This window comes from Helianthus annuus, chromosome 11, assembly GCF_002127325.2.
Source record: "Helianthus annuus cultivar XRQ/B chromosome 11, HanXRQr2.0-SUNRISE, whole genome shotgun sequence".
NCBI lineage: Eukaryota > Viridiplantae > Streptophyta > Magnoliopsida > Asterales > Asteraceae > Helianthus > Helianthus annuus.
In genome coordinates, this window is record NC_035443.2 from 170,010,056 (window position 1) to 170,035,663 (window position 25,608).

General features: G+C 37.0%; 2 protein-coding genes across 2 annotated transcripts; both read right to left on the bottom strand.

Annotated features, from left to right (window-relative positions):
- Positions 1 to 3,187: 3,187 nt before the first annotated feature.
- LOC110930807 lies at positions 3,188 to 9,617 on the bottom strand. The gene is made up of 12 exons (XM_022174193.2): positions 9,518 to 9,617; positions 9,314 to 9,361; positions 8,032 to 8,118; positions 7,138 to 7,236; positions 6,101 to 6,196; positions 5,873 to 5,938; positions 5,154 to 5,244; positions 5,004 to 5,071; positions 4,549 to 4,614; positions 3,911 to 3,961; positions 3,773 to 3,837; positions 3,188 to 3,444 (listed from the first exon to the last, which is right to left on the bottom strand). The coding sequence occupies exons 1-12, from the start codon at positions 9,545 to 9,547 to the stop codon at positions 3,387 to 3,389; spliced, it is 825 nt and encodes a 274-aa protein (XP_022029885.1). The 5' UTR covers positions 9,548 to 9,617; the 3' UTR covers positions 3,188 to 3,386.
- A 7,898-nt stretch (positions 9,618 to 17,515) lies between these two features.
- On the bottom strand, positions 17,516 to 18,705 carry LOC110928333 (S-norcoclaurine synthase 2). The gene is made up of 2 exons (XM_022171391.2): positions 18,418 to 18,705; positions 17,516 to 17,916 (listed from the first exon to the last, which is right to left on the bottom strand). Exons 1-2 carry the CDS (start codon positions 18,590 to 18,592, stop codon positions 17,624 to 17,626), a joined length of 468 nt encoding a protein of 155 aa, XP_022027083.1. The 5' UTR covers positions 18,593 to 18,705; the 3' UTR covers positions 17,516 to 17,623.
- Positions 18,706 to 25,608: the final 6,903 nt, after the last annotated feature.

Genomic DNA, 25,608 nt, shown 5'->3' on the forward strand with positions numbered 1-25,608 from the left:
AAAACCGTAAAAAGTCAGTCAGTTTGACCGGTTTAAATCATTTAACATTTATCGTTTATTTTTCATTATAGAAATATAAAGTTATGTGTATATGTATTATATTCGGGAACACTCATATAAATTTTCAAATTCTAAAACAAAATTTGGCTTTCGGAAAAAAGAAATAATATTTACTGTCCAAAACCGACTAAACCGGTTAGGCCAACCCAACTAACTCGACCGGTTAGATTAGTCTTTTCCATAACCATTGTCGATGGTCCGACACAAAATTTTCGTTAACTGACCAAACCAAACCAAACCAAACCAAACCGTGAATACCCTGGAAAATGATTATTGACGAGTGACGGCGATTTGTGGTGCTTTTTTTTTTTAAAATACGGCCATAGTCATAATTCATAAATCTCATTAGAACATGGTTATAAATCTATGATCATTGTAATCACAAAAAATATCTTACTTTGAATGTGCACATTAAATTCATTTAAACACAATAATGCATATATAATTGTATATACCTGATGCAATCGAATCAGAATAAATTTTAATAATCGATACATCTATAATCACCGAAATTCAACAAAACTTGTGGCAATCACAACAATCAAATTATACCAAAAATAATCAAATCACCATAAACACAAAAAAAAAAAAAAAAATGAATTCACATAAACAATAATCAGGATCAATGTAATCCTTAATTCACATAATACACTCACCAAAAACAAAACAACTCAACACAACCAAAACAATTTCCGCCCGAAAATATAAATAAAAATAAAAAATATCCGCTTCAAAACAAAAATCCCATCAAAAGAGCGACAAGAGATGCAACCGCGGTAGGAACAAAAACACCAGCATCAGAGGCCGGGGCAGGTGCGGGAGCAGACGCTTCTTGAGCAGCCACAACCGAGACGGTCATCAACATGACCATCACGGCGGCGAATAGCTTCATATTCATTGATTCCATTGGAATATATTGAATGTATAGATCAAACTACCAAGTGAACAATAATAAGATGAATGAATGAATGGTTTGTGTGTATTTGGGGGTTAGGAGTTGGTTAATATAGAGGTGTAGGAATGGGCTGACCGGACTGCCCGAGTGTGGACAGGGTGTTTATGTGGGGCTGCCCGACAGCTGTGGCCAACGGTTGTGTCGACATTTTCGTGGGCTCCACCCAAAAAAAGAAGGAAAAGAATTGATGTGTGGTTTCTGTTGAAAGCTGTTTTTTGAATTTTAAATTGTGTGAAAAGACGATTTAGTCTTGCTTGTGATACGTGATGCGAGGTTGTGCTTAGGGGTAGTTTCGACTTTTGGTGGTTAAGAAATCTCTATGGAGATATCTCAAGAGGTTTGGAGTTCTGGAAAGCGACATTTTAATTATATTTAACAAGAAGATTTATAGGTTAACTAAAGCAATTTAAAGATATATCATTTGTAAGAAATTCTTTCATGAAAATAGGTTAGTCAATTTAATCATTTTCAAAGTGGGTGAACTAAATATTCAGCTGGTTAAAATTTTAGTGGGTTCTACCAACAACGAAGAAACAAACAAACAAACAAAGGTAAAAAAAAAAAAAAAAAAAAAAAAAAAAAAAAAAAAAAAAAAAAAAAACCAAATAAAAAAACATGAGTGAGGGGTTAACCTAGGGTAGAGAAATTTCTTATCACCTTATTGGTATCAAATCATTTCGGTATTGACCAAACATATACGGTATAGTATTCGGTTTGAATTTAGCTTAATTTTGATACCGATGCGGAACTTTTGAAGATACCGGTACCAACCAAATATATGCGACATGGTATTCGGTTTTGGTTTTAGCTCAATTCCAATATTGATGTTATGCGAAGCAGTACTGGTTCAGTACGTTACCAGTATCGATCTCATCCTTAGGGAACTTGGCCACTTACAGATCTCCATTCGGGTATCCCACCCGACTGGCAACACCAGCGTCGATCGTGCGGGTATTGGTCTAGGGTAGTAAAAGCCGGTGCGGAGAGATGAAAAAGTGACCGTTGCCAATTCAAAGCAAATCAACTTTTGGGTTTTTTTTTTTTTTTTTGGGGGGGGGGGGGGGGGGGAGTTTGGGGGAAATTAACACAAAATGATCCAAATTTGTGGGATATTATGGATTTCTTGTTGGGTCATGTAATAGAGCATGCGGTTAAAAAGAAGAGTTTTTTTCATTATAATTTTTATGTTTTTTTGGTGGTGTAGATGTTATGGATTTCTTTTTGGGTGATGAAACACAAAATGACCCAAAGTGTTTTTTTTTAATGTTTTTAGGGATATTACTTAAAATACTTAGTTAAATGTTTTTTTTTTTATAAATTTTATTTAGTTAAATGTTTTTTTAATTTTATTTAGCTAAATGTTTTATATATTTTAATTTTTTTTATTATATATCAATATCATTCCACACGAAAAAGGGCAATTACAAAGCAATGGCAGGTAGTCGGACAACAAGTTGCGCCGCCACCCCAAATTAAAATGGTTAATTATTTTTAAATAAAAAGAAGAAGATGATGATGGTGTAGGGTAGTGGTGCGGGTGCCACCAAATTGGATAGTTTAGGGTAGTGGATGAAGTGAGTGACGTAACACTACAGGATTGAAGGGTTTATGGTAACTTAGGGTAGCGGTGCCACCCCCTTATGCTAATATGATGTTTGGACATTTATACATTGACTGGCTGGAGGTGAGTGAGAGTCTTTCCTTTCACATGGATGCGGCCCTATTATTATTTTTAGCTTGTAACAAAGTTTATTCCTTATTTCTCTTTTGTACAAGTTAAATTCATTTGAACTAAAATGACCTTAATAACACTAAAGTCACTAAATATTAGCATTCTTATCAAATGATGTAATTATGTGAAGTTTCCTGTTTTGAAAGGTTGTGTGATCATGTTTGTTCTAGCTTAGCTAATAATAGTGATCATGATGTTTTAACGGTAAATGTTACAATACCGTAAACAACATGTGACTAAGGGGGTGTTTGGTGTTGCATTTTCAAAATAGATTTTGCGTTTTCAAAACTGCGTTTTGAAAAAGCATGTAGGTACATGCTTCTCCAAAACTGTGTTTTGGAGGCAGATAATCACTTTTTCATCCAAACACTTAATAATCAAATAATCACTTCAAAACGTAATCCCAAACACCCTCTAAAACGTAATTGGTTATAAATGGCTAAAACAACAATGATGGATTTATGTGAAATATCAAATATGTTTGCAGAGTGCATGTGTACTTCAAAACTTTATTTTTTGGTGTTACTTTCAGTTAAGTGTCTGTGATGTACACATAATTACAATATTACCAATCATGTATTCTTTTTTAAGTTGCATAATTAATCCAACTTAAACTTCTTGCACCTTCACTTAGCAGGATCAATCCACCCGGGACTTAGCAGCTTGAAGCATTTCGATTATGAGCGTCTTTACATCCCTACAAAGTTCACAAATGAACACAAAAATTCAATAACCTGAACACATCCTGTTCTTCATTTCTCACGGGCCCGTGTTTATCTTTGCATCATCAGGGGCGGATCCAGGGGTGTTTTGGGGGTTCCCAGGAACCCCCTATGTTTGGTAAAAAAATGGAAAAATTAGTGAAAACCTTGCATGATTTGAAAAAAAAAATAGTGAGAATCAATCAAAAGGAACCTGGTGAAAATAAAAGTCTGAATCCGCCACTGTGCATCATATAAACATGTCCTAAAAGATGAAAAATACTATATGGAATGATCATACATCAGACGTTTTTCGTAACTTACTTTCTTTCTTCCGCACGTCTAGGGAATGCGACCCGAAGTTTAAAGTTTTTATCTTTATAACCAGCCTACCACAAAGATGAAACGCAAATGATAAAAATCATAATTTCAAGACGTATGCAATGTCAAAAAGACATTCACCTTTACATTAAAGCCGATGCTATCGACATCCAACATGTATGCATACTCCACCTGTAGATTTGAGTAAAGTACACAATTCAAACGGAACCCTTTATTTTTTTGGTCAACATGAGAACCCGTTAGTCAGAATTTACTTGACCCGGCCACCAATACCCTGCTAACCAGTGAGACCAGGATAACTGAAACTTATGCTTGAAGGTTGATATTTAACATGTAATAATGTTATTTTATGTTTAGTGAAAATGAGAAAATGTGTAGTAAAATGTAAGCAACGAACATAGTTGTTAACGGCGAATAGCGACAAACAGCGATAAGGTACCTATATGCTACATAGCGAATAGCGGGCCGCTATTTTATAAATAGCGATACACTAGAATTTTTTTTTTAAATTTGTATGTATATTATATCAAAATACCCTGGTATATATATGCTATTTTACATGTATACTTAACAAAAACCTAAAATCCAACTATTTTATAGCTATATTTAATTTCTATTTATATTAAAAAAACAAAAAAAAATTCGCTACTATTGCTATCTATCGCTACAACCCTAATAGCGAGCCTAGACCTATACGCTACGTAGCGCGCTATAGCGATCGCTATTGACAACTATGGCAACGAAAGATTAGAGATTACCGGAACTGATGTTGAGTGTTGAACTATGAGTTTTGTATCATTTGCATGGTCTTTATTCATGTGTGACTGCATTAACACATAATAATTCGTTTAATTAAAAAAGCAACAAAGATTAAAAAAAATATATATATAGCAACAGAAAGAGGGAGAAAAATAAAAAATAGAGTTAGTTACTGTTTTCGTCCCCGTGGTTTGTAAAAAATCACTATTTCAGTCCATTAGTTTAAAAATTACGATTTCAGTCCCTGTGGTTTCACTTTCGTAACCATTTCAGTCCCTGTACTTAACAGAATAATGGATTGAAATGGTTACGAAAGTGAAACAACAGGGACTGAAATGGTTACGAAAGTGAAACCACAGGGACTGAAACCGCAATTTTTAAACCAATGGACTGAAATAGTAATTTTTTACAAACCACAGGGACGAAAACAGTAATTAACTCTAAAAAATATTACCGTTATAGGTTTAGAAAACTGATATATTTGATCCACCTTTGCTTCTCTAAACTCATTGCCGGTGAACTCTGTACATGCAGGATTATTTTGTATAAATTCTATCTGCTAGTTGATTTAGCATTTTAAATTAATTAAAGATAAAATACAAACCTCCGCATTGAAACAGAGCTGTGGCAACACCAGAAACAAAGCGTACGGCTTTTGGTTCAATGCGTAAAAACATGAAGTCATCGAAGTCAACCTTCACATATACAAGAAATCATAGATGTTAATGGCGAATAGTGATAAAGAGCGATAAGGTACCTATATGCTACATAGCGAATAGCGATAAGTAGTGGGCGCTAGTTTATAAATAGCGATACACTAGCAAAAAAAATTTAAAAATTTTATATGTATATTATATCAAAATACCCTGGTATATATATATCGAGCCGGGGGTCTCACTGGAAGCAGCCTCTCTATTCCTACGGGGTAGAGGTAAGGCTGTCTACATCTTACCCTCCTCAGACCCTACCTTAGCTTTGCTATTGGTGGGATTTACTGAGTATGATGATGACCCTGGTATATATATATATATATATATATATATATGCTATTTTACATGTATATTTAACAAAAACCTAAAATCCAGCTAATTTATAGCTATGTTTAATTGCTATTTATATTAAAACAAAAAACAAAAAAAAAAATAAGGAGTCGCTATTCTCGCTATCAATCGCTACAACCCTGATAGCGACACTAGACCTATACGCTACGTAGCGTGCTACAGCGATCGTTATGATTGCTATTGACAACTATGCAAGAAATAGAATCAAATTAAAAGGTCGAAGGCATAAAAGCAAAAATACGGGAGTATCGGAAAACTTTACCCAAACTGCATCAGGATGTCTAGCCATATATGTTGTACGAACGGCACCTCTCTCGTTTTCAGGAACCTATATAATCAATAAAAGTAAATGAATACTAAATCAAACCGACATACTCAAAGAAAAATCATCAAAAATAATAACTCAAATGAATAAAGAGAATGCTGAATAATTGATTATCAACTAAAAATAAGCGTAAAAAGGTTAACGTTGGAGAAAGTGACTACTCACGGTAACAGCATCACCATGTAGAGTTATAATTAAATCTGTTTTGTCTTCTGGATCTTTAGCGATAAGCAGCGAGCATTTCGGATTAGTCAGGAGGTCCTGTAAAAATTTAAAACTTATATCACCCTGCAAATATCTTGGAACTATCTTAAAAGAATGAACTGATTTGGATTATGTTTTATTTCTAACATTTTAAAAAGAGTAAAATGAGTAAACTGCCATTTTGGTCCCTGTGGTTTGGTCACTTTTGCCACTTTAGTCCAAAACTCAAACTTTTTGCATCTGGGTCCCTGTGGTTTCAGTTTTATTGCCATTTTGGTCCAAAAATGAAATCAGGTCATATTTGTCTTATAAAATCCTGCTATTTTGTCCTTTTCCGCAGGGGCAAAATGATCATTTCTTTTTTATAAATAAATACCATATTTTATAAGACTTACATGACTTGATTTGCCCCTGAGGAAAATGACAAAATTTCAGGATTTTATAAGACAATTTTATTTAAGTAAATGACAAATTAATTATATATATGAACTGGCCGAGTTACATCAATAACGCAGGTAAGACAAATATGACCTGATTTCATTTTTGGACCAAAATGGCAATAAAACTGAAACCACAGGGGCCCAGATGCAAAAGGTTTGAGTTTTGGACTAAAGTGGCAAAAGTGACCAAACCTCAGGGACCAAAATGGCAGTTTACTCTTTTAAAAATGTCTAAAAATGAAATCGGTCGAACGGGCCAGTAGTCTACCAACCTTGTCTTTATACTGTAAACAAAAGCTTAGTCTCCTTATTTAACAATTTGAAATATTAATGTAATAATAATATAGTCTTGAAATCATATTTTAAATATGTATTATTTATATAAACAATTTTAAAACTGGACAAAAGGTGTTTGTGAGTCAATCTGACCGCACTGCCCATTTTGCAGCCTCCAATTTAACATTTAAGCTTAAAATATACAGTAGTTATTAAAGCAAATATAAAAGCAATTGTTAAAAACAAATTTAGTGACTCTAAAAATCAATTGTATTTACAAACCTTTGTATGAAGTGCCAAATTACTGACTGCTAATATTGGAGATCCGTTATCATCACAAGCAAAATCAACCATTGACCCTAATGGATAACCCTCATGCTTCTACAAAATAAAAGTATATGAAGTTGCAACAATAAGTCAGTATATAAGATGACGAAAGAAACGTCAAACTTTAAGGTAAAAGTAAACAGTTTTCACTGAAACACGGAAACTTAGGTGTTGTTTGTTTTTTAAGAGGTAAAATGTCTGCAGTCTAGAGACCACATCTACAGACATCTGTAGAAGAAGAGGTGGACCAAACCTCTACAGTCTGCAAGAAGAAGGTTGTTTGTTTTTTAACGTATGCAGACTTCTAAAATAAACTGGTGGTGGTGTACGAACGGTGGTGGTGGTGCTAGACGCCTGGACGGTGATGGTGGGTGGTGGACGGTGGTGGTGGTGGTGGACAGTGGTGGTGCACGGTGGTGGTGGGGTGGTGATGGACGGTGGACGGTGGTGGTGGTGGTGACGGTGTTGGACGGTAGTGGGTGGTGGACGGTGGTGGTGAACTGTGGTGGTGGTGGTGATGGGCGGTGGTGGTGAGTAGTGGTGTTTAACTCTCTGCAGACCTTAGAAGATCTTAGAAGTGGCTGGGCCAAGTCTGCACCAAGAAGAGCTCGCACAGACGTTTTTTATTGAAACGTCTTCGGAAAAACAAACAGTCGGCGCGTGGCAATGTCTGCGTGGCACAGCCAGAAGAGCTTGCGCAGAGCTTTTCAGAAAAAAACAAACAACACCTTAATCAAGAGAGGTAGAAAGCGAAAAAGAACCTGTGAGAAGGTAGAAAACAACCATTACTTCCTAATGTAACTCACAATCATTTTTCTTTCTGCTAGAAAACAGAAAACGAAAAAGAACCTGGGAGAAGGTAGAAAGCGCGCCACGAGTGCTGTGATAAAGGATGGTTTTGACTTCTTCAACAGGAGGCAGTTTAGCAGCCTTTTCCTACAATAATAAACAAAACCTTAATCAAAATCAAATGCACAATAAACATAGTTAAATCCTCCTAATTAGCATGCCTAACGATCGATGATATGATCATCACCCTTGTCATCACGTTAATGAATAAAGTAATACACACTATGAGTGTAGAATCCGGCTTTGTTTCCCGGTGGAGACTGCTTAGGATGTCACCTATCCTAGTATACTCCCATTCAAGCACACTTAGTGTTGTAAGAATCGCTAGGCGGTCGGGCGGTGGGGTACCGACTCGATTAATCGGGATTAATAGGGATTAATCGGATTGAGTTTTTTATATGGAATTTTTAGTTATATATCCACACACGCTTTTTTATATGTAGTTTTTTAAAGTACACATGTTTTAACCCCTCATTAACCCATTTTTTAAGTAACTGGAAAAATTTATATGGTTTGGTCGAAATTTGGCTGACGTCTGGCCAAAATTTGCCCAGAATAGGACCGCCATTGACTGCCTAGCGATTAATCGACCATATTAATCGGTGAACCTCCGATTAGTGATTAATCGGCGATTAATCAGAGACTAGTCGGGATTTTTACAACCACTTCTCCTCACATCCACAACCATTGCGACATTGCGCCCAACATGCTTTGGTAATATTGGAGACGATGCATTCTTTATGACCTAGTATATCTTCTATGACAAAACCAGCGTTTTTAGAATCGCTAGGTGCTAGTTGGCCGGTGGCGTGATTGGGATTTTATATGTAATTTTCAGTTTTATATGTATATAAACACATTTTTATATGTTTTTTTTTCAAGTAGAAAGGATTAGTTTCCGGAATTTACAGGTTTTGGTCAAGAATCTAGCCAAGATCGCTAGACTGCCACCTACTTTTGGCCAATTAGGACTGGATTTGACCACTGTTGACCGCGTACTGATTAATTGGCCGATTAGATAAAAATTACTCGGTGAACCTCCGACCAGCGACTAATCAGCGACTGATCGAAGGCTAGTCGGGATTTTTACAACCGTGGATAGGATAGAATATAACAAAACGAAGTGAGATTTGCGTTGGGTGTCACACGAAATTGCTATTCCGATTGTCGAAAATAAATAAGGATTATGCAAAGTGTTGTAATCATATCATGAGGAAGATAATTAGGCATATTAAATTAGGAGGATTTAGCTTTTATCACTAAAATTACTTAGACAAATTACCTGATGAGCTGTGATCAGCTGAAACACTTCATCAGCATTATCATCACCCTAATAAATCCAATAGTCAATAACAAAAAAAAATCATAAGTAGTAAAAAACAATCTAATGGGTAATTCGGATCATTGCAGTAAATTGGAATATTGATGTAGTGAAAAATATGCATAATTAACGATGATGAAGATTAAGATCGAAATGAATTGAAACCTGAGAAGGGGTTTGAGTAGTTGAAGCCATGGATGACGGCGATCGTGAAGAAGAAGAAAAGAAATGAGTATTTCCATTTTGGCCATTTTTGGATTAATTAAATATGATACTTTATTAATTAATATAAAAATAATTAATGCGTCAAAGTTGTTGAAGGTTCAGTTGTCAAGCCAAAGGTGCCAACAGCCCAACAGCATCACTTTGGTCCAAATTGCACCAAAGAGTGACGCAATATTATTTATTTTATATGTATTCACTTTACTTTTGTTTATGAGCTTGTTTACCGTTTGATTTTTTTTTGAACGGCAATTATAGGGGTCAAAGGATCCACTACCCTATAGGGCGAGACAAGCTCTTAAACCCTGTCTAAGCCTAACTTCATACTGAAATTCCAATATGTACACAGCAGGAGTCGAAACTGGGACCTCCTCAGGTATTTGTAACGTGGAGAAGATGACGAATTTTGATTTGAATTAGTTTTGGTTCTATATGACTTCTTTTGTGCAACTAAGCTCTCTCATGATTGCAGTCCCATATCACATGTACTAGACTGGAATAAAAGAAACACAAAGGGTGAAGTCGTAATTGACTAGAAGATGAAGGGCTAGAAGCATATTTAAGGATTTTATACTGTTAAACAAAGAGTTCAAATTGGTATCTTCTAACAAAATGCTTCTATAGTGTTTATAGACTATAGACTATAGTTATACAATTTTGAGTCTTGTTAATTAGTATATCTTCATAAATAATACATGACAAGTAAGTTATTGAGTCATTGTAAGTACTTTACAACAAAATGTGGATTGTTCTTGATATTAAATCATTAAAAGATTTTTATCTCCCATTGTCTAGATAATGTAAACCTTGGTTGGGCTTTTTTGTAAGATAAGATTAATCATTCATGATTTCATGGCTCCAAATTACAGTTTTGAAATTTGGGCTTACTTAGTTAGCCCATGTGTGAAGCCCAAAGTTTATCCCTTAACTCTCTTAACTCAAGTAAACAAATATGTGACTCACTAAAGTTTTTCTAAATTTTATTTTTTGATAGTTCCCTTCTCCTAAGGTGAGTCGTCAACCCTTCCATATTTATCTCTGTCCCCCATCTCCGATAGCTACAAACTAGGGTGTTCAAAAAACTCGTGGCTCGCAGCTCGCTCGAAACTCGCTCGAAAATAGCTCGAAGAAAGCTCGGCTCGAATTTGGCTCGGTTGTAAACGAGCCAGCTCGGCTCGGCTCGGTTTGTAAACGAGCCGAGCTCGAGCTTGGCCTGGCTCGGCTCGTGAGCTCGCGAGTTGGCTCGATAAGGTTAACATACTTCATTTTTTTGTCCCACATCGCTTAGAAAACAAAAACTAAGAGAGTATCTCCCCTATAAAAGAAGGTAAAGACAATGGACAAAGTGAATTAACTATTGATACTTGCATATTTAGCCATATGGTTAAATTAAATGGCAATTATGGCCCTTAGTCTATGAAGAAATTCATTTTTAAGGACTTTTTAAGTAGTAAATTTTGCGGTTCTTTGTTAGTTCGAGCTAGATCGAGCCGAACCGAGCTAGCTCGAATTCTAATCGAGCCGAGCTCGAGCCTCAAATCTTAGCTCGATTTGAAATTCGAGCTCGAGCCGAGCCAGCTCGAATCGAGTTCGAGCCGAGCTCGAGCTGGGTCTAGCTCGGCTCGACTCGGCTCGTTTACAGCCCTACTACAAACCATCTTTCGTGTATCATCCAACTCCTACATCATTTCACTGTGGCTATCGATCTACTTTGACCTCGTAAATCACTAGTTTCTAGCTGAGCCACTTCGACTCATATAATTATTGGCTCTAGACTAAGTTGCTGATGGCTCATCTCGTAAACTACCCTATGTATGTGATATGACTTGTTGAATATGAGTGGTTAAAGAGGGGCGAATTGTGTTATGCAATAGTAACACTTACATTAACAAGATTTTATTTTACTTTTTAGAAAATAAAACAACGGTTCATCTATTTCAACGTTAAGATTGAGGTGGAAGTTTATGTTGAAAATTAAAACTATTATACCTTCTTTTGAGTGTTTTTTTTTAAACCACATAAGCTTGAAAGAGCTTATGGTGAAGGTAAGTGTGTGATAACTTTCTTTTTTCTTTATAGAAGTTTAAACGTTTCTATTGTTTGTTTGGACAAATGTTGTCTTGAAATTTTGTCATGTGGGTTGTTGTCAAGTGAGTGGATCTCCTTTATCACTGATACATATGATCATATTGATGATTTTAATAATGAGGTGGTGGTGGAGTGGTAAGGGAGAGTCTTGGTACCTCATCGTACTGTCGTGTCTTCGGGCGAGTGTTCACGGGCTTCGGTCCTAGGTGAGGGTTTTTCCCGGTTCCAAGGCGTATGTATCCCGATGTGATGAATTTTGCGAGTAGCCCATTTAGAGGATTAATTTTTTTTTCATTTATTTAAATATAACCAGAAAACTTGTTAAGTTACATCAAAACAGAAGGTAGACGGGCAACAAGCTGCGCCGTCAACCCTTTCTGAATTGCAAACCCCAACCTCCCGAACACAAACCCCTGCCCCCCCTTGGGGTCGAATAATTGCTGTGGATAACCCGTTGAACCCTCGTCAACAAGTTGATGGCTTCTGGCGCTAGGGAGCCAAAAGCCGCAAAAATCGCTTAAATGTTAGGACAATGTCTCTCTCCCAAACTTGGATATTGGCGGTTTCTCTAACAAGGACACCGCCCCCTCGAAGCCGCAAAAAACTTTGGCGAATGCACTTTTTAGCAAAATCGCTCAAAGCCTGGGAGAAGCTTTTGATTTGTCACCCCGTCAGAAGGCGGTGTTTGAGTGTCTGAAGGGTCCCATGCTCAGGAATTTTTGACCGTTATCCCGATTGAGGGGTTAGGACAATGCATGTCGGCAGTAGAATATAGAACCATTCTCAAATACCGGCTAATGATCCCTATGTACCCAGAAGATGAAACCTGCCCGATATGTCGTAAAGCTTGTATGGATAAATATGGGGAGCACGCAGTTCACTGTAAAGAGCTCCCTGGGTTTAAATATCGGCATGACTGGGTGCGAGATGTTTTGGGGGACATCTTAAGAAGAGCTGGGATTTCTGCTAAGAAAGAGGCCCCTGTGAATTTCCTCACGGACCCTATGGAAGGGAGATCTACTCTGCGACCAGCGGATTGTTATGGTTCTTGATTAATTCACCAAAGAAAATAGATAGAAGCCAGATTAGAAAATAGAGAGATAATTAGACTTTGATAACTATCATTCATCATATTAATTCAAACAATAATAGTCTTTTAAATAGGCATACAACTACATCATGTGAACGTAAATTAAGGAAATCATGGGCTGATGGAATGCTAAAATGATAACAATACATGCTAAATTAATGGAAGTAGTGGGTAAGACTAAGAAGAATTGGAACGTGTCTTATATTATTGTGTGGTTCTTCACGAGGCACATAACAATCCCACCTTCTTCAAACAATCCATGTCCTCATGGATGCGACCGGAAGATGCTCGGCAACAGGCCACGGCGGCCGCCATTCGAGTCGTACCGCAACATTCAGGGCGGTCGCAACGGAACGCCATGGAGGGCGCCAATCACGTTTTTCAGCTATACCTGTGATCGGTGCCGTGCGATTCCTGTTCATAGTCCTGTATGGCCATTCGACTGTTGGAGGCCCAAGTAAGCAATTAGCAATGGTGGGAGCTTTTTGTGGGGTTGATTTACGAACAACAGGAAGGAATATCATGTTGTGTTGGAACTGGTATTCCACTTTTGGGATGGGTTTTGGGATAGACGATGTGGCTAAATTGACCTGTTTCGGTGTCACGGTGGAAACAAATGCTAGTGGAGATGATCGTATAGGAACGGGAGTTGGTGGTGGTGAGGCGGCAATGGTTGACAAGGTTGGTGGTGCGTTGACGGAAACGGGTCGTGGTGTAGAAAAAATGGGTGCGGTTGCCCATCTTCGAGACTCCTCTTTTAGAAGATTGATTATCTCAAAAAGAGCCGACTCAATCCGATCCATTGAAGCCTTCCATTCACGAGCGTCCATAGGAGTGGATCAAGACTGCTCTGATACCACTGTTATGGTTCTTGATTAATTCACCAAAGAAAATAGATAGAAGCCAGATTAGAAAATAGAGAGATAATTAGACTTTGATAACTATCATTCATCATATTAATTCAAACAATAATAGTCTTTTAAATAGGCATACAACTACATCATGTGAACGTAAATTAAGGAAATCATGGGCTGATGGAATGCTAAAATGATAACAATACATGCTAAATTAATGGAAGTAGTGGGTAAGACTAAGAAGAATTGGAACGTGTCTTATATTATTGTGTGGTTCTTCACGAGGCACATAACAATTGATACGAACCAAGTCGTAATCAAATGATCCAAAGAAAATAGTAAGAAACCAGAAGAATATTTAAAGAGAATTCAGACTTAATTCATAATTTTTCATTCATGATCTTCAATATTTAACTTACACTAATTTAAATATGCAAATAAACTACTTCTTGCTAAAGTTTAGGAAATCATGCATGCAAAATGGGAAAGTGGCCCTATTCTAATGCAAATGAAACTACTAGCAACGTGGGAAGAGTGATTGACGAGATCAATGGGTCTTGACCAAAACTTGTGTGGCACGTATCAATCCACCCTGCTCGAATTCGCCTTGTCCGCAAGGTGAAAATTTTGATAGGACTTGGTGACCCCACGGCGGGCGCCACTCGACTCTTTCAATAGCATTCAGAGTCGTTTTTGTGAAACGCCACGGTGGGCGCCAATCATGTTTTTCGACTAACCTCTCGAGCAACGCTTCATTGACAATTAGCAAGATACCGTTGTTGACGTGGAAGGGTAGATAATGATTAAATGAGGGTGTGACCATTTCTTTTGAAGATGACTTCTCATGGTGGTAGTCCTTCACATAATGCTCATAATGAAGAGTTTTGGTTACTGCATTTACCATTTTTTCCTTCTTTGTGAAAGGAGTATAATTATTCACCCTAAACTTAGGATGGAGTGAAGCTTTGTATGAGATTTTGAGATCTCGCATGAAAGTGGCTTCACGAGGATAACTGGTAGGTGGGGTTGTGGGTTTTGTGACTGTGAATGGTGCACTTTTCGGTGGCAAAAGGGCTATGCGAGCGGCTTGTTTTGGTGTCACTGAAGTTGTTGGTGCGGTGGCGGAAACGGGTGGTGGAAGTGTAGGTACGGGAGCGGAAGTTGGTGGTGGTGATGCGACAGCGGGTGACGGTAGCGGTGTAGAAAAAATGGGTGAAGTTGCCCATCTCCGGGACTCGTTTTTGAGAAGATCGATCATCTCAGCAATCCTTGATATGATTCGATCCAACGACTCGTTCCATTCGTGAGCGTCCATGAGGGGATCAAGACCGCTCTGATACCAATTGATACGAACCAAGTCGTAATCAAATGATCCAAAGAAAATAGTAAGAAACCAGAAGAATATTTAAAGAGAATTCAGACTTAATTCATAATTTTTCATTCATGATCTTCAATATTTAACTTACACTAATTTAAATATGCAAATAAACTACTTCTTGCTAAAGTTTAGGAAATCATGCATGCAAAATGGGAAAGTGGCCCTATTCTAATGCAAATGAAACTACTAGCAACGTGGGAAGAGTGATTGACGAGATCAATGGGTCTTGACCAAAACTTGTGTGGCACGTATCACGGATCTGCTCGTCTTTGGCTGGGCTGGGGGAAACATGCTTGTGTAGACCTCACGGGGGTTTCCCCTTTGGTTGGTTTAAGGGAAAACGGGTTTGTAGCTGGACTAGCAGCAAGAAAGGCAGAATCAAAGAAAGTGGATAAGCACGCTAAAGCTTGCGCAGAGAACCAACATGTCTTTATCCCTTTTGCCTTTGATACTTTTGGCTCCCTAGTGCCAGAAGCCATCAACTTCTTGACGAGGATTAATTGGTCGTTAAAAAAATAAAGTGGGTATAGCGATAATAAAACATTTAGTCAAATGTTAATGATTAATGTCTACTCGAGTTATGTATTGTGGACATGTATTCAAAGTGATTTCATCAAGATTTTTCTGTGTTTGACTCTTATCGTATAACTAATATAGAATACTTTAAATGCATAACTATAAGGATCGTATAATAATGTTTTATAAAAAATAATAAAACAGTTATTTAACCTTATAATTTTGTACAAATATGTTGTACACTTCTCTATTTAAACGTGATTATGTATTGAAAAGCACAGTGCTAAATATCTCTTTTATCTTTGAAAATCATTATCATAAACAATTTAATCTTTGTTACGGCTGAAGATCATATACTCAAATAAAAGATCTATATTATGGATGAGATCGATACATAAAAGAAGCTAAAGTATAAACCAAAACTGCAAAACTACCGAACCGAAAAAAACAAATACCGAAATTGTCAAAAAACAAGTACATTAAGACCACCTGTAGTGGGGTTTTTTGGAGTTTTTTTCCCCAAAAAACGCCCCAAAACGCCCCTAGACCGTCCCCAGGCATTTTTTGCAAAAAAAAAAACGACGTGGCGTTCTTTTTTCATGCATTTGTTCTAATTCTTTGGCCAATGACCGTTGATTCTTCTTTTTGTTTGGCCAGTATCATTTTTCGATGGTTTTTTTATTTAATTCTTTTACACCATTTGTAACATAATGTGCACAATACCCACATCCCCCACTACATTCATTTTAGAAAACGTCTCATAATGCCCCATTGCTGACTGGACTGCCACATGACGCAAAACGTCCAAGGATGGGGGCGTTATTTGTGTCTACCACTACACATGGTCTAATGGTATTCGGTACCGGTATTCAGCAATAGAATCTCATGCTTAATCCATACAACTTAGAAATTAAAACAAACAAATGTAAAGGAAGACATTCAATAAACAAGTGAATAAGTGATCAATTCAAACAAAAATGAAAATAATCTCAGGTAACCAATATCATTATCCTCAATATCATAATATTACCAAACTAAACAGAAATAAAAGAAACTCTACACCACCATACATAGAATCATCCAATTCATAAATCAATCCGAGTGCTGCGAATCTTCACCAGACGAAAAGGTCCACAAACAAACTGCAAATCGGCGAAATTGTTGTAACGGGCAGTGGAACAGAAGATGAAGAACTTGTTCGCTGATTGATGTTTCAGCTATGTATCGGCATATATCTGCGGAGATGTTGGCGGCAGCTACAACCAGTGGAGTGTTAACCACCATCGTTGATCAGCTTTGCTGTAGTGATTATGATCGCAAAGGCAGGGTTTATGGCTAAATTGATGGTTAACTAGGAACTCATAGGTGACGTCAGGAAACCGCCACGATTTATTTATTTTTGAAACATGGTAAGACGTGACTATTTTTCGGGGTATTATAGCCAACTATAAAAAGAGGTTAATAATTTTATAAGCATAACCGTTATTATTTGTATATATTTTAATTTTAATAAACAAATTACAATTATATATTGTAAATTTCATGTCAACCACCTATGGGGTAACATAACATATCCCACTAATAGCAAAATTAACGTAAAGTCTGAGGAGGGTGTCTCATTATGTTTCGTTTGTTAATATTGTTTGATTTGATCATTCTTTAGGGTGTAAGGGGCACCTTCGGTGACCCCATTCGGTGACCCCATTCACCTAAGGGGAACACCGCCGCCATTACTTAGGTGAATGGTTTAGGGGAGTGAAATCGGTGGGAAGTCACCGAAGAGAGGGAGGAGAGAGAGAGGAGTGGACCAATGAAATGTTTTCTTTTTTTTTTAATAAAAAATCAAGTCACCTAAGAGGGGAGTGCCGCCATCAATTTAGGGTGTTAGGGGAGTTTAAGAGGGGAGTTGACGTGGCACACGAGGATTGGTTATGTGTAAGAGAAGGGACTCCCCTCTTAGGGGAGTGCCCCTTACACCCTTATTTGTGTTTTATATTCACTTTATACAGCTTGGACGAGACGAAGAAGATTAACCTTATTTGTCAAGCCACAATCCTAAACTAATCACCAGATTAGTTCCGTGTTTCTTCAATAACACTAGATAAATAAAACATTGTTTTGACTCAAGTAGAACTTAAGAGATGTTCATTCGCGAACTTCATAAGAACAACAAACGGCTCGATGGTGGCAAGTGATGTGTTATCAGCAGCCTCTTCCTTAACTTCGTACTCGATTGTCATTTTCACAACACACGATGAACCCGTTTCATCGTTCGGGTTGTCCTTCACCTCAATGCGAATTCGATAAAGCGTAAATCCAAAATCTAGATATCCTCCTTCTATGATCTCCACTTCTCTCACCATTTTATCATTGTCGATCATCGTGAACTTTTCCTTGCAATATGAAACCCGAGACCCTGCACAATCACTAGCATAAGTCTTGAACATCCGCAAATTCTAAATTCTAATATTACATGATCATATTGTTTTTAATTTAAAAAAAAAAACAATTTTTTAAGGGAAGGGGTGCCCACACGGCCACACCCTCCCAGGTCGGTCAATGTTTTCATGTCTATCATAGTAGACATGAATAATGGTGAAACTAGAACTTTTTAATCGTGGTCATCATATTTTTCTCTTCTTTGCTAGTCACAACTAGAGGGTTCAACTCTTATTAAAAAAAAAAAAAAAACCCTCAAGTTTTATATAAAAAAATCCAACAAATAAATTCTAAAGGAACTCTTGGCGCACCTTAGTTCCACTACTAAAAAATGACATATTTTCGACAAAATTTCCAACAAAGTCTTTTGTCAGACTTTGTCGGAAATTTTAGTCAGAGATTTTGGTCGGATTTTTCGAGTTTTCTAGTAGTGAATTCCGCCCGTCCGAATATATCAAGATAGTCAACAAGTAAGTACCTGGTTTGAAAGTGACCTTGATGATGGTACCAACACCACCATCGCCTTCAATGACGTCGATGTGCTCAAGGGTGTGTTTAGCGGCGATTTCTCCAAGTTTGATCGTACCGTACAGTTGCCAGGCTTTGTCTGCTGACACCTTCACTTCAACTTCTTCTGACAAAGATCCAAACATTTTATGTGTCGTACGAATGAGGTTTAATGTTTAAGGTTGGTTAGAGGGTATATGTAGAAGCCATCAAGATGCAAAGAACTAAAGAAGATGGTCCATGAATGGTTAGTGAGAAAGAAATGATAAAAAGTCCTGAGGATAGATTTTTTTATGTTTGACTGAATTATAAAAGGAAGAAAGATTCATTTCGTCGTAGTGCTTACACAATGATGTATAAGTACATTAATTTAAAATAAAATATTCTAAACGTTGTATTTATTTTAGAGTAAATTACGTTTTTGGCCTCTGTGGTTATATTACTTTTACTATAGTAGTTCTAAATAAGATTTTTTTAACATCTGTGCCCCCATAGTCTCTATAACTAACTATTTTGGCCCCCGAGTCTAACCAAAACCCAAACTCTGGTTAATTATTAGTCACATGGCAGGCACATGATGGGTATAATGGTAATTTCTCCTCCTATTTTAAAACTAATTTCTATCATATCATCTGCAAATCACACACACCTTATCTTCAAGAACACAATATTATCTTCATCTCTTTATCCTTCCCCTCTTCACTCTCTCAAAACCCTAGCCCCAAAGGCATCGGAGAAGAAGGGAGCACCACAACACCGCCACAGACAACACTACCACCGAACCGCCGCCTCCACAGCACCACCGTCACAACATCACCACCGAACCACCGCCTCCACAGCACCACCACAGAACCACCATCAATCTCTCTCCTACTTCTCTGTAACCGTCTCTATTGATATTGCCGGCCATCAATTTGGTCATAACCACAGAACCACGTAATTTACTCTTTGAAAAAAGTAATCCTAAATCTACTTTTGATGTTGCAGGCCATCGATTCGCTCATAACCAACAATCAAGGATTTGAAACGAATAATCTGATTTATAGCGGAGATGATGTGTGGGGTTTTGTTTGTTCTTCTGGTTTTATTTTTTCTTCAGATTTATAGCGGAGATGATGTGTGGGATGTTAAAAGTAGCGGAGATGATGTGTGGGTTAATAATTAATTTGGGGGAATCTTCAGATTTATAACAATCGGGATGTTAATATATTTTTTGATTTGTTCTTGTACATGAAGATCTGAAACTGAAATGTGGGTTTTGTTTAGGGGATGATGATGATGGTTGAAGGTGGTCATGTTCATGAAGATCTGGGTTTGAGGATGATGTGTTCTTGAATATCTAGGTTAGAAGTTGATGATGTTCTTGAAGATCTGGGTTAGATTTAAAGGGGAGGAGAAATTACAAAAATACCCATCATGTAACTTGCATGTGACAAATAATTAATCAGGATAAGGGATGGAGTTAGACTCAGGGGCCAAAATAGTTAATTATAGAGACCATGGGGGCACAGATGTTAAAAAATCTTATTTTGGGCTACTATAGTAAAAGTGATATAACCACAGGGGCCAAAAACGTAATTTACTCTTTATTTTATTAAGAGTGAATTACGAGTTTTGTCCTTTGTCTATGTACTAAATTTCAGACTGTGTCCTTTATCTTTAAACTTGACGAGTTTTGTATTTATTGTTTCAAAATCTTGCAGGGTATGTCCTTTGAACCAAATCCAGTTAATTTTTTCAATTAAATCAGAGCATGTGCAAAGCACATCAGGGTAAAATTGTATTTTACCATATTGTTTAAAAAACCATTTTAAAGAAAGAAAAAAAATTATATATCAACTCATCAGTCATCTCTTTCTCTCTCTCTAAACAATAAAAAAAAACTCTTCCTCTCTACTCCATCTCTCTCTACAATCACCACCACCTTCTTCCACCGCCACCACCTCCACCACCACGCTTCCTCTCTCTACATCTACCTCTCTCTACGGTATGTTGGCCCCACAACCGGATCTAGATCTGAATCTAGATCGGAGTAAAACGTCACTCTTCCTCTCTCTACCTCTTTCTCTTTCTCTCTCTCTCCAGGAACCAGATCTGCGATGGTGGTTACAGATCTACTGGAGGTTGATGAAGGAGATCAAAAATGGGGTTTTCATGTACGTAACATGTTAGGTCAAATTGAGGGTTGTAGGTTGATGAAGGAGATGAGATCAAGATGCATAGGGTTAGCGACGATGGTTGATGAAGGATGGTGGCAGGTGGGGTTGATGCTGGCGGTTGATGAAGGATGGTGGCAGGTGAGGAGGTGGCGGGCCACTTGTTTGTTCTTGTGTTTGCAGTTCGTGTGGGACTGTTAGTGGCCAGGACCAATTGATGGCTTGATGGAGCCTCGGGTGCTTTTGTCTCAATTGCTGGCATTATCACTTCTCTTGATTCCATGATGATTACCAAATTCTACACACTTTGTTAACAAATTAGGGGTGGTTTAAGGGTTTAGGGAAAGAATTTGGAGTCTGTTGTACTAGTCGTTTGGTGGTGATGAACTAGTGGTGGTGGCACTAAGTTGTGGCAGGTCTCATTTCAATTTGGGGGGAAATTTGAAGGAAAATGGTTTATATTTGGGGAAAAGACAAGTGGATTAACAAATGACATATCTACCCTCATGTGACCTGCACATGTTCTTATTTAATTGAAAAAATAAACTAGATTAGGCCTAAAGGACATAACAAGTAAGATTTTGAAACATGAAGTACAAAACCTATCAATTTTAAAGGCAAAGGACACCGCCTGAAATTTGGTGTAAATATAAAGGACAAAACTTGTAATTTACTCTTTTATTAAGAGTAAATTGCAACTTGCATGTGCTTTTGATCATTTGAGTCCTGACTTTGTTTTTTTAGTTTATGTAGTTGTAGATTTTGGTCATTTGAGTCCTGATCATAAATTTTGCTTGTTAACCGTTAGTTGACTGGGAGTATCTTTATCTTTTTATGTTAAGTGTCAGGAGTATTATAGTCTATTTATATTTTGTCTTCATTAAAAAAATATTGGATTTTACTAATCCTAAGTCTTAACTTTCACTAATTGGCTGACAATAATCACAGCTAAAAAAAGTCACATCTGAGAGTCCCAACTTGCAAACTATTTTTCTACACCGAGCTTTTTCTAACTAGGGTCTAACCCGATTCGTTTTTTGCTGACGTGGCAATTTATGTGACATAAAACCTTGTTATGGCTAATGTGGATGCTTATGTGGCACCATCACCACCTCCACCGTCACCCACTACCACTACCACCACCATCACTACCTCTACCGTCACCTACCACCACTATCAATTTATTGCTTATGTGGCAATTTATGTGATATAAAACCTTGTTATGGCTAAGGTGGGTGGCTTGGTGTAAGTGGGTGGTAACTGATGGCATGATGGTTGGTGGTGGATGATAACCGTGGCATGATGGTTGGTGGTGGATGGTGTTGGCTAATGGTGGTGGTGGAGGAAAGGGATGAAAGATGGACATACACATATCCACATCATTAACGTCGTCGCCCACATCAAAAAAACATCCATGTCATATGCCACGTCATAAAAAAACTAGCTAGGTTAGACCTTAGTCAGAAAAGGCTTGATAGAGAAAAATAGTTTGCAAAAGGAACTTTTTAAGTTGGAATAATGTCGGTTTTGAACATGATGACTATATTTTAATATTGTCTAGAACATGTGGTCAGTTACTACTAGAATGGACTGTCTCAAATTATTTGGGCCTATGAGTGCCCGAAAGTGGTTTTCACTTGCGTGCTCAAAATATATTGATAGGAGTATGACCCTCGAATTACCGGTTTAAATAAAACGGTAAAATAAAAGATAGATCTACGGTTCGTTTTGGATACAGATACATCATCAAAACCAACAGTAGGGCTGCAAATGACTCCAGAAGATATAGAAATCACCACTTCGGTTATAAATTCGGGTCTAAGAACACCACTCAATATGCCACAATTGAGCTAGCATAGACACAATTAATTCACCTCAAAATCCATTGAGAGAAAATTAACCAAAACAAATTCTTTACTCAAAACTCACTGACTTTCCTTCATTAAGTTTTGAGTTAAATGCCTGGTTGGTCCCTGTGGTTTGCAAATATTGCAGACTTGGTCCTAGTGGTTCACTAATTACAAAGTTGGTCCCGGTAGTTGTAATTTTTCCACTCGGGTGGTCCTTATCACTAATCCATGTTAGATTTTTTAGTTAAATATGTGTAAAATGACATAAATACCCCTGAACAAGTAAGAAAACTAAAAATAAATAAATTATAATTATTAATAAATTCAAGTGGGTCCCATTGTCTACCCCTACCCCTGCCCCTCCCCCACCTTCTTCTTCTTCAATCTCTGATGTCTTCCTAAACCACCATAACCACCCATATTTCCAAGTGACAATAAAACCTCCAACACCACTGTCTCACCTCCACCACCGGTAACCCACCACAACCGTCGTCAACCCACCACAACCACCTCGACCGCAGTCTCAATCAGTATAAATTCTGAGCGAACCGAACAATTTCATCAAGTAACCATAAGTTCAACATCAATTCAGCTCCAAAACCACAACAAAAGAAATATATTCGGCCACAAAAACCTAAAACCCGGTGCATACATGTTAAAAACCAAATATCTAAAAATATTTACAAACAAAATGAAATCAAAACCTTCGAGAAAATAGAAGCAGTGAGTTCATCCGGCCGGCGTTGCGACGGAGAAACCTCCTGAGCCGGAAACGACACCGAAGCACTAATAACATTTCGGCTGGCACTGGATTTGAAATTGCGAACTCGAAGATCACAAATACGACGAAATTGAAGCCTAGGGTTTACTGGAACCAAATTTGGTCTAGTTGATAATTCATTGTTAACAGACGAAAAGGAAACCACTGAGAACACAGAAGAAGAAGCCATTGCTATTAAGAATGAGATTTTGAGAAGAACTGAAGAAAGAAGAAGAACAACAATGGCGACGGTGGTCGAGGTGGTTGAGGTTGTGGTGGGTTGACGTTGGTTATGGTGGGTTACCGGTGGTGGAGGTGAGACAGTGGTGGTGGTGGAGGTTTTATTGCCACCTGAAAATATGGGTGGTTATGGTGGTCTAGGAAGAACACATCAGAGGATTGAAGAAAAGAAGAAGGTGGGGGAGGGGTAGAGGTAGGAAATTGTATTAATAATTATAATTTATATATTTTTAGTTTTCTAAATTGTTCAGGGTTATTTATGTCATTTAACACATATTTAACTAAAAAATCTAACATGGGTTAGTGATAAGGACCACCCGAGTGCAAAAATTACAACTACCGGGACCAACTTTGTAATTATTGAACCACTAAGACCAAGTTTGCAATATTTGCAAACCACAGGGACCAACCAGGCATTTAACTCTTAAGTTTTGGTGAATACATATATGAACCAAAAGATAGAAACCTACCATACCCACGTATACTAATTATGAACCTAAAGTACTAGCTAGTATGCAGGAAGTACAACTAAGAAAGCATGCAAATTATTAAAACCTATATAAATTAGCAAATTTTTTGTGCATAAGGACTTGTAAGTTGTGCTTTGGGTGTTTTTCCAAAAAAAAACTTGATTTTTTTGTTTTAACCCAAAGGTTTGTACATTTTCCAATTTTAACCCTACATAATTTGTTTTTTTAACTTTAACCCAAAACTTTTCATTATTTGCAATTTAACTTCACAACTTTTATCACTTATACTTTTCATCTTTCGCAAATTTTCGTTTTACGTGTAGTTCTAAAATTTTCGAGTTAATACGACGCAATGTGCATGTGTGGTTCAACGTTTTTACTTCTATTTTTCCATGTTTGACAGGTTCGTCGCAATACGCATATTATAGGTCGAGTCAGTGTTGGTTGTCGATGACGGTTGTGTGACATTAGTACTATTTGACACCGTTTTACGCCCCGCCGCAACGTGGGGTGTGCTTTGGGGATTTTTCAAAGAAAAAATTGTTATGCATATGGTTGTCGTAACGTTGGCTTTGGAGGTTTTCCAAAAAAAATTGATTTTTTTTTTACTTTTCACCCAAAAGTATTTCATAAATTACTTTTAACCCAAAACTATTTGTTTTTTTTTACTTTTAACCCAAAACTTTTTATCTTTTACAATCTATCCTCATAACTTTTTTTACTTTCAACTTTGGTCCTTTATAGTTTTCATTTTCCGCAAATTTTGCGCTCTATGCTTGGTTCTAAATTTTGTGACTTAACACATCACAGCGTGCGTCTTTGGCTTAACGTTTTTACGTTTCGTTCTAAATTTTGCGAGTTAACACGACGCAACGTGCGTGTGTGGGTGAACGTTTTTACATCATCTATTTTTACCCCGTTTCACAGGTTTAACACAACGTGTGGGTCGTAGATCGACTTAGTTATAAATAAAGCATCCCCGCCGCATTGCGGCGGGTCGTAATCCTAGTTATCTTATAAAGAAGCAAGAACTATATGCATATATGTATTGTAACCTTTGCTTAGGGAGTTTTTCAACAAAAAAAAAAAAAATAGAATTTTTCTTTTTGACCCTAAAGTTTTAATCTTTCACAATATAAGTTAAAGTTTTAATTTTTGTTTTCTTTTTAATCCTAAAGTTTTAATCTTTGACAATTTAAGTTTAAAGTTTTAATCTTTGGTAATTTAACCCCTTTGATTAATTTGATTTTTCACTTCTAATTCAAAAGTTTCCATCTTATACAATTTAACCCATTTGATTAACTTAATTTTTCACATCTAATTCAAAAGTTTCCATCTTTTGCGATTTAACCACTTTGATTTTTTTACTTATGTGTTGTAATCTTGCCTTTGAGGGTTTTTCAAACAAAAAATAGTTATGCATATGGTTGTTGTAACCTTCGCTTTGGGGGTTTTTCAAAAAAAATGATTTTTTTTACTTTTCACCCAAAATATTTCATAAATTACTTTTAAACCAAAATTATTTGTTTTTTTTTACTTTTAACACAAAACTTTTTATCTTTTACAATCTATCCTCACAACTTTTTTTACTTTCAATTTTGGTCATTTATAGTTTTTATTTTCCGAAATCTTTTCGATTTATGTTTCGTTCTAAATTTTGTGACTTAACACATCGCAACGTGCGTC

What these genes read in the sequence shown, in the direction of transcription:
- LOC110930807 (XM_022174193.2), bottom strand. Translation starts at nt 9,547, where the DNA reads ATGGCTTCAACTACTCAAACCCCTTCTCAG. An exon ending in TACATGGTGATGCTGTTACC is followed by an intron (nt 5,939 to 6,100) that starts GTGAGTAGTCAC and finishes TTGATTATATAG; the next exon opens with GTTCCTGAAAACGAGAGAGG. An exon ending in AGACGTGCGGAAGAAAGAAA is followed by an intron (nt 3,445 to 3,772) that starts GTAAGTTACGAA and finishes TGAACTTTGTAG; the next exon opens with GGATGTAAAGACGCTCATAA.
- LOC110928333 (XM_022171391.2), bottom strand. Translation starts at nt 18,592, where the DNA reads ATGTTTGGATCTTTGTCAGAAGAAGTTGAAGTGAAGGTGTCAGCAGAC. An exon ending in CAAGGTCACTTTCAAACCAG is followed by an intron (nt 17,917 to 18,417) that starts GTACTTACTTGT and finishes GTGATTGTGCAG; the next exon opens with GGTCTCGGGTTTCATATTGC.